Genomic DNA, 8515 nt, shown 5'->3' with positions numbered 1-8515 from the left:
CCCTCTCACCCACTGGGCACGTAAACACACTTGAGAAATTCCAGAAGGAGCCAACTCTGTGCAATAGAAGTTTTGCCATTTACTGTGACAGCCCCAGCCCTGCTGTCAGCACGTATCCAGGGCAAGGGCCATTCAACAACCAGAATGCCTCTGGCTCCATCCTTCCCCCTCTCCATCCCTTCCTTATTTCCTCCCTAGAAGTGGATGGGAAACGAGCACCTTGTTCAGAGGCACAGATGCCTCATTTTCTCATTTCAAAGAGCCACTGAGACCTGAAAACTCAGCACAGCTCTAGCAGTAGTTTGCAGTCCATGCCTGTTGCACCCAGGCCTAAATGGATGAGCAAATAGTTCGCTGTTGTCGACGAGGAGGATCACTGACAGATAATGGCTGGCACAGCTCATGGGCATGTAGGCTGAGTGGAAAGCCAAAACCTTACTGGAATAACGAGGAACCCCCAAGACTTTATTCTCAGCAGATCTTTGTCCCAGGCACGCAGCCGAGCACAATTCTGCAACGTAATGATGTGCTGTATTTTCCCCTTCCTCTCCCTCTTTGCTTTTACCTTCCAAAGGGGCAGAACACTGTAACGCTGAAATTTCAATAAAAAGCAGGCTGAGATGGAGACAGATGAGATATCCCTCCTGTAATGTTCAGAGGAAATCATCCCGCAAAGCACAGCTCTTAATAAGAACCGGAATTAAAATTTCCTTAAATAAATTTAAGGAAAGAGTCCATGAGAGACAGCAGGTAACAGGAACAAGGAGATGTGCTCAGGTCAGCCCCTGCTGTCCATCACCTTGCTGATCTCCCAGACGGATCGAGCCAACGGGCAGGGCAGCTTAGGACAGGACTGGTGGCTTCATGTCGCTGCTCCTATCTACGCCATCTGTGGACAGAAAGAGCTGCTGAGTCTCTGGTCTGGCACCAGTGCTGCTGCATGGCCTAGTGCGAGAGTGGCACCGCAAGGACCTTGAGACCTGGTTCATTCGTCAGCTGTGCTCAAATGGCAATCGACTCACAGGAATTTGTCTGTCTGCATAATTGGGAGACAGAGCAAGGTGAGAAAGGAAGGCTCTGACCGATTGGTACAACTGCTCCTTTCCCCCCCTCCAGCCCCCTGCGGGAGCCAAAACATCTGAGTCAAGTTTCACCACTGACGGCTCAGTTGGAGGGACTCTGCTTTCTAGTCATCTCCCAGGGGACAGCAGCAGTCCCTGCACTGAGGCAGGTCAGGTCTGAGCTGGGACATGGCCTGTGCTGTACTCTCAGCAAGGAGAGAGCACGCCCTAACTGTGCAGGTCTCTGCAACGGAACTGCAGATGTGGAGTGGCTGTGACTTCCTCAACGGACGGACCACAGGTTACTTACATCCGCAGACACTTATCCTTCCCTCCGCTTGCTACCCTTTGTCCATCTGGGCTCCAGTCTGTTGCAAACACCTAGCACAAGGAAAGTCCCAGTTAATTCTGCTGTCCCTGGTGGAGTCAGCATTCCTACCCCTCTCAAGCACCTCGGCTTGACCACTCACCTCGTCCGCATGGCCGGGAAGATCAATGGCCAGTTTCTTTGTCTCAGCATCCCAAACCTTCAGCGTGCTGTCGCTGCTCCCACTCACCAGCAAGCGGCTGTCAGCTGACCAGGCGATCTGATACACGGCCGCGACATGTCCCCTCAGTGCTGTCAGGTACCTGGGGCAGAGGAGACATGACCAAAAATTGAAACAGATTTGTTTAAAACCTGCCCTTGCCTTGTCTTCATGCTTCTACGCTGGTTGCAAGCAAGTGCTTTGGAGCCCAGAACACTCAATCCATCTCACACTCGGCACACGTAGGGCAGTCAATTGTATAAAGTCAATTCAATCTGTCTAGAACTCCTCCCAGATAGGCTCAGAGCCTTCTTGAGGACAGGCCCTTCATCTCAACTCCTCCAAGAAACCCTTACCCAGCAGGCAACTCTGCAGCATCACTGTAAAGGTAACTCCTTCCTCTCTAGCTGAGCAGAAACATGCCTGGATGTAGAAAAACCATTAAAACTACTGACATGAAGTCAGAGCTCATCAGTACGAAGGAGAACAAGGGAAGGACTGCTGCCCCACGGAGCTCACCAACACTCTAGAAGGTTAAAAGCTAGATTACGGGGACATCCAAACACCAACAGCACCACTTGTAACTACAAGAATTTGCATCATCCAGAACAAGCTGTTCCCTGGCATGGGCAGTGTTTAAACTGGGTCAGTCTGCAGCGTGCAATGCACACATCTTCAGGAGAGCAGCCGAGTGGAACATCCCACCCCACCGCAGCCGTGCCTGCCCCAGAGAACCAGCCCTGCAGCAGACAGCGTGTGCCACACAGGTTCCAGGCAGCGCTGTGGCTGGGTAACAGCAGAATCCCACGCACTCGACTAAGCACAGACCTTACAACACATGAGGAGCCCAACAAGGGACTTCCCAATGGCAAAGAAACAGGAGCAGAACTTCTCTGAGTGAGTTAAGGCTACAGAGATGCTGAACACAGCAGGGAGCTGCTGACGGTGGCACTGGGGCACTGCCCATCTCTGCGTAACCTGCACATCACACGCAGACCCAACACAAACACCACCTCCACAAGAGGACAGAAAAAACTCACTTTCCTGTCCTGCCATCCCAGAGCTTTATCGACTTGTCAAAGGAAGCACTAGCTATTATCCGTGTGTCTGGCGAGAACAGGACTTGGTTAATCAGTGCCTGGTGGCCTGTCATTCTCTCCAGTGGCTTCTTGTCTTCAGCTGGCTTCCAAAGAAACAGCGTGAAATCATCTGACCCCGAGACGAGCCTTTCTGGTCCTGAGCCCTGAGAAAGGGATGACAGAACCCAATTCTCGTCAGAGCTAGGTGTGAACAGCCTGGAAACACACCCAACAGCCAACTGTGTGCGTTTACTGCTTCCACCAGTACTAGTGTTACAAACCATGGCAAGGGCAAACTTTGCAATGGGACTTACCCTGACTTTTTCATACCTCTGCCGTGCCTTTTCCTTCAGTTCTGCCACTAGAAGAGAAAGGGAGAGGGCTAAGAAGAAAGACTTGGAACTGTGGGGAGAAAAGCAACATTATAATCCTATGATGCCAATTCCAGTCCTGACTCTTGTGGGCCAAGCAAACACATTTGTGACTGTTTGGCCTCTTCCTCTTTGCCAAGAACCACACTGGGAGCTGAAGCCTCTGAACTCAAGGTAGTCTCATGCCCCAGACAAGAAGTATCACAGCTGTCAGCATGACCGACACCGGCACAGAGTCTGCTCCCAGCTCTGAAGACTGCTTCAGCTCCTGGCAGCATTAAGAGGTCTTGCTGCCTCCTCCACCCTACAACGCAGCGCTGCACTTACAGGAGCCGCTCACATCCTGCGGGTTGATGGTGGCTTCAGCAGGTTCGAAGGCACCGGTGCGGAGAACGTAGTCGGTGCTAAGGGCCATGGTGTTCACCCAGTGAGCGTGGCCCTGCAAGGTGCGGCAGAGGACGCCCTGGAAACAAAACCACACGCTTAAGAGAGGGACGGGCAGTACAGAACCAGACCAGGTTCAACCCACGCCAGGAAGAGTGGACAAAGCTCCAATGCCACGTGCAGCCCCCTTGGTCAGCAGGCCACAGGGCCGCCTGCCCCACTTACATCCTGGCTCCTCCAGACTTTGATGGTTCTGTCCTGGGAGGAGGAGTAGAGCAAGCCATCGCCACCCCACTTCACGCACGTCACCGACTGCGTGTGGCCCGTCAGGATTTTGTCACACCTGCCCATCAACGTGTCCCAGATGCGGACGCTGCCGTCCTTGGAGGCACTTGCCAGGTAGCGGCACTCCGGGTTTCTGGGAAAGAAGACCGTCAAATCCACATGCACTGCAGGCACAGCTGAGATCTTACTCCGTCAGCCTCAGAGGATTTAAGAGCCCAGAAGTTTCTAAAATACAACATTCTCTTTTGGCTTAACAACAGAGAGAGGCCAGGCAGAGGCAACTACAGAGAACCAGATCCCACAGGCAGGGGACCAGCAGACAGATGCATCCCTCCAAACCAATTCTTGGGCTGAAAAGGATGCTCGCTGCCTCCTGCTGCATCGCTGCTCTCAGGAGTTTTCCTTTTGTCTCCCTTTAGCTGTCTGTTGACAGCAAACCATCCTCAAAGAAAAAGCAAAACCGAGCAGCACAACGCTAAGCCAAGCAGTCAGGAGATTTAGTAACAACTGACAGCACCACTGGCCACATCGACGGCATGAGGGCAGTGCTGGGGTGAGGAAGAACACAGCCCTTCCTCTTGTGCAGCTGGCTGGAGACGGGGAAGTCGAGCTCTGGCAGGGTTGTCTCCCAGCTCTCCATTTCCTGATCCTCCTTTATAATCAGTTTTTGCAAATCCAATTAATTGTTTGCTGGAGTTTCCTACCAGCAAATTCAATTTGCAGGGCTCTGCTCCGAAGGGACCCTTTTTTTCCTTCTTTATTTCTATAATGGCTTGGATTATTGGCTATAACTGTCCCCCCTCACCCACCTCTCCCAGACAGAGCTTTAGCCGATCCAAGGGATAAGGAGATTGCAGAGTTAATCAGCCCTCAAGATAAACAAACAGAGGCAATCAGGATGCAGGAGGGCAGAACAGGAGTGCTCTGCACAGGCTGAGCTCAGACTCCACGCTTGCAGGCTTTCCTGCTCCCATCTCAGCACACTGAGCAGCTTGTCCAGCACTGAAAACATCAAGCCCTTTCCATTGGCAGGTACCTCGTTTATACGGGGTGAGGGGAGCAGAGGCACAGCCCAGCAGCAGCTTCCCCAGCACCCTCACAGGGACTGCGAGCAGCGGCTGTGACTCCTGAGCTGGATGCCTTTTTCCTGCCCCACCTCACAGGACGTTCTGCTGCACACGCTCCCTCTGTGCACCATAACAGGAGAAAGGCAAACAGGAGGAATGCCCTTCAGGTCAAGCCGGTCTTTTCCTTAAAAGTAACGGGGCAGAAGAGCTGGGCTGGCCCCTCACTTACATGTGGAGCGGCTCCCAGCACAGGCACGTGATCCATTTGGAGTGGCCGGCGAGAACCCGGCCGATCTGATTGCCGGTGGCTGGATCCCACAGAAATATCTGCCCGAGAGAAAGCAAGAGGGTCGTGTCAGGCCACACATCACGTGAATCCCAGGAACGTCGAGGCTCCATTTAGAAAGGATAGGTGTCCCCAGTCTTGTGGGGCTGGGATTTATGTTGGCACACAGAGCAGAACAGGAGGAGAGCAGGACTGGATGCCTTTGCAGATCCCAGCAGCAATCAGCTGATGTCTCAGCGCATGAGACCCGATCGCCCTCCTCTCTGCTTTAGATGCTGCTGTTACAAAAATATCTGCCTCAACCCAAAAGCAATCCAGGTCTCTGGAAAGCCAGCCTGAGCCTTTGACACTCTGCGCCAGAGAGTTGGTGAATGTTTACAGAGCATGATGAAAGCCAGAGAGTGCTAAATGCTACTTATTATCGGATTCTGTGGGCGGGACACATGCTAGTTTTCTGTTGTTTTTTCCCTCTCTATATAAATGCTCATCCAAAGAGCCAAGGCATTAGTCATCTGCTACTTAAGAACCTGGGAAAAACAGAGTACAAGCAGCTCCCTGGGTTAAACTGAAGCCAGAACCTGCCTGTTTCCTTGGGCTCGTGTCACAGTGGCCTTCCAGAGCAGCTGCACAGACAGTGAGCCTGGGACAGCGCCGCTTGGCAGCTCTGCAGCCGCTCTCTGTGCTCCCAGACCGTCCGAAGGTCAGAGCAAGCGAAGGTCCCGCTGCAGCCCAGCAAGTAACTGACTCGCTTGTAATTGCACCCAAGTGCCCCTGCTTCCCCAGGCGTTTCTGGAAGCTGCTTAGGCTCCACAGCTGGGGAAGGGCCCCCTTTGCATTCCTGTAAGAGGGAATTTGTCTGTGTCTCAGCGGGAGCAGCGAAACAGGCTGCCACTGCATGTCTGGGTCATGCAAACAGCAACCCTGGCTTGGCCGCGCAACACCCTGCTTGCTCCAGACACCTCCCTCGTGATGGAGCCGTCTGCCAAGGGCCATGTCCAAATCCTGGACTCTTTCCTGTACAGAGGCAAAAGCATTTGCCACGAGACAGCAGGGCTCAGCGGCGAGACTGCTGCAACAGAAACAAAGCCCTGCCTGGCACAGCTGAGGCACAGGCCAGCTCGGAGCCACTACTCGCAGCCGCTATGAAGCATCCGCACACAGAGCTCCTCCAGGGCACAGGAAATCCTGCTCCGAACGACCGCACACTTGCCTTGCCCAAGCTGCCAAAGAAAACAAGTCTTTGCCCCTAAAGCCCCTGGCACCCACTTTGCAGGTTGCGTTTTGCTTCAGACCAGAGCTGCGCAGGCTCTCCTGGGCAAGGCCACTCTGCACTCCCCCAGATTCCCCCCCAGCCCAGCTGCTGGGGCACCACAGGACCACGGAGCCAGCACCCACCTGGCTGTTCTTGCAGCCCGAGGCCAGCTTCTTGCCGTCAGGAGACCAGGCGATGCTGAGCACCCAGTGCCGGTGACCTGGCAGAGAAAGCATGAGCAAAAGTGAGCGGAGAGCTGTACCGACCTGGCCCCAGCATGCAGCACCCCCAGGACAAGAGAAAGAGAATCCTGCATGTTCCTCATCCTTCCTTCACTTCAGTAGTGGAACAGAGCGACTGCCCTCCAAGAGAAGGTGCCATGTGGCTTGCAAAGCACCCAAGGGCTGCTCTGTGTCCCCCTGGGCAGGGGGAAGGATCCCTGCGGGCCTTCAGGAGCCGCCCCCCCGGCACACCCCACACCCACCTTTGGCTGTGAACTGCGGCGTCTCCGTGCTGAGGTCCCAGAAGCGGACCGTGGTGTCTCCAGAGCCACTCGCCAGGTACCTGCAACAGGAGAAAGAGCCAGGCTCAGCACGGTGACCCTGCCTTGCCCCGAGCCCCCCGCCTGCACCCAGCCCCTCGTACTTTCCCGTGGGGCTGAAGGCGACGGAGATGACGGCCTCGGTGTGCCCCTCCAGGGAGCTGGTGCAGCGGGTCACCGCCCGCACCCTGAACACCGCCTGCGGCTGGTAGACGATGTCCAGCACCTTCTCTGTCTCCACTGCCTGCCCCGCCAAGGTTTTCTCCAGCGACACCACGATCTCGGCATCGCGGAAGAAGAAGGCCAAGGGCACGGGTTCGTCCTGCAAGAGAAGGGGCAGGAGCGATAGCGCGGGGCAGCCCGGGTGGCGGGACGCGCGGTGCCCCCCGGCCTCACCTCCTGCAGCAGCGCGTTGCACACCAGCTGCAGCTCTCCCGGCGTGATGCGGAGCGGGACGTCGAAGGGGGACCCCAGGGGCTCCCCGGATTCATCGCGGAACTGGATCAGGAGCCGCTCCACGTCCTCGGGAGGCGCCGCGCCCTGCGGGACAGCGGGCTCAGCGCCGGGACCCCGGCAGCACAACCCGGGGGCACGGCGGGGCCCAGACCCCCCGCGCCGGGCCGGCCGCGGCCCCCCTTAGCGAGCACCCCACCGAGGGACGGGGCCCTACGGGGGACCCCCACGGCAGTCAGGGGGTCCCGGAGCGCCCCGTCCCCCCCCGGTGCCCCCCTCACCGCCATGTGCGCGCTGCCGCCCGCGTGCGCCGGAAGCGGCGGCGCCGCCGGGGCGGGACCGGGGGGAGCCGGGCGCGGCGCTGCTGCCCCCCGGCGGCCGGCGGGGGCTCGGGGAAACGCGGGTTCGAGACCCCCCTGAGCACGGCCTCGGTCCCCGCCGGTCGAGGCTTTTCTGGTAGTGGCCACCGAGATGCTTTTTAATGCCTTTCTCACACGTAACGCTGTAAAAGCATAAGGAGGCTCCTAGATTGTCACAGCGCCGTGTAAAAAAATAAGGTAATTCTGCAGCCTGCGCCTTGCCCGTGTTAGTAGGAGGGCTGGGCTGCATTTGTAGTGTTTTACCCGCCATATAAAAACACTGGCTCCGTGGGCTCTGCACCAAGGACAGAGACTCAATCCTGCTATGCAAATATGAAACACAGCAAGAAATACAGCATCTCCTGTCCCACCCAGCACAAACCAGTGACAAGCATGGCAAGCATCAGGTGTCCGTAGCCCCCAGCGATCAGCACTCTATCAAAATTCAATACTGCCTACGCACAGAAGAGGGAAACCAAACCAACCACAGAATACTGTCTTACCAGTTTGCCACCATTCAAGCAAAACAGCTTAGAGAAATTACCCAAAGCAAGAGCTCAGCCAGTCAGTGACAGCTCCCAAGACCATGTCTGTGCACCATGGAGGAGCAGGCTGGCCCCATGAGTGAGGTGGGACCTTGTCAGCCATTTCTCCCTGCTTTTTGTTCCAGAAGTGGTTCTGATCAGGCCCTAGAATTTATTGAAATGATTCTTAGAACACTACATCATCCATTACAAGATTAATTAGCGTTTGCAAATGTACCAAGGACAAACATTTCAGGTGTTTTTTTTTTTTTTTTATGAACCTATAAGGCCCACCTTTAAAAAACATGTAAACTCAAATCCCATCA

General features: G+C 55.5%; 1 protein-coding gene across 3 annotated transcripts; it reads right to left on the bottom strand.

The window, feature by feature from the left end:
• Positions 1-435: 435 nt before the first annotated feature.
• On the bottom strand, positions 436-8387 carry NLE1 (notchless homolog 1). Of its 3 annotated transcripts, XM_084299881.1 has the most exons (13): positions 7588-8387; positions 7250-7393; positions 6958-7175; positions 6797-6876; positions 6456-6532; positions 5004-5101; positions 3648-3840; positions 3366-3501; positions 2982-3028; positions 2629-2831; positions 1532-1691; positions 1372-1442; positions 436-889 (listed from the first exon to the last, which is right to left on the bottom strand). In XM_084299881.1, the coding sequence occupies exons 1-13, from the start codon at positions 7591-7593 to the stop codon at positions 877-879; spliced, it is 1446 nt and encodes a 481-aa protein (XP_084156007.1). In that variant the 5' UTR covers positions 7594-8387; the 3' UTR covers positions 436-876. The 3 variants fall into 3 exon arrangements, with proteins under 3 accessions (XP_084156007.1, XP_084156008.1, XP_084156009.1); XM_084299882.1 differs by lacking the exons at positions 5004-5101; positions 6456-6532; positions 6797-6876; ... (1 more) ...; positions 7250-7393; positions 7588-8387 and adding an exon at positions 4744-4886; XM_084299883.1 differs by lacking the exons at positions 5004-5101; positions 6456-6532; positions 6797-6876; ... (1 more) ...; positions 7250-7393; positions 7588-8387 and adding an exon at positions 4517-4735.
• Between the last annotated feature and the right edge of the window lie 128 nt (positions 8388-8515).

The sequence above is a fragment of the Netta rufina genome, assembly GCF_964035555.1.
Source record: "Netta rufina genome assembly, chromosome: 21".
Taxonomy (NCBI): domain Eukaryota; kingdom Metazoa; phylum Chordata; class Aves; order Anseriformes; family Anatidae; genus Netta; species Netta rufina.
Note: the sequence above shows the minus strand (reverse complement) of the source record. Positions and strands in the feature narration are given on the sequence as shown.

Coding starts and splice junctions, on each gene's coding strand:
- NLE1 (XM_084299881.1), bottom strand. Junction 6,877..6,957: donor GCCTTCAGCCCCACGGGAAA/GTACGAGGGGCT, acceptor CTCCTGTTGCAG/GTACCTGGCGAGTGGCTCTG. Junction 1,443..1,531: donor TTCCCGGCCATGCGGACGAG/GTGAGTGGTCAA, acceptor TCCTTGTGCTAG/GTGTTTGCAACAGACTGGAG.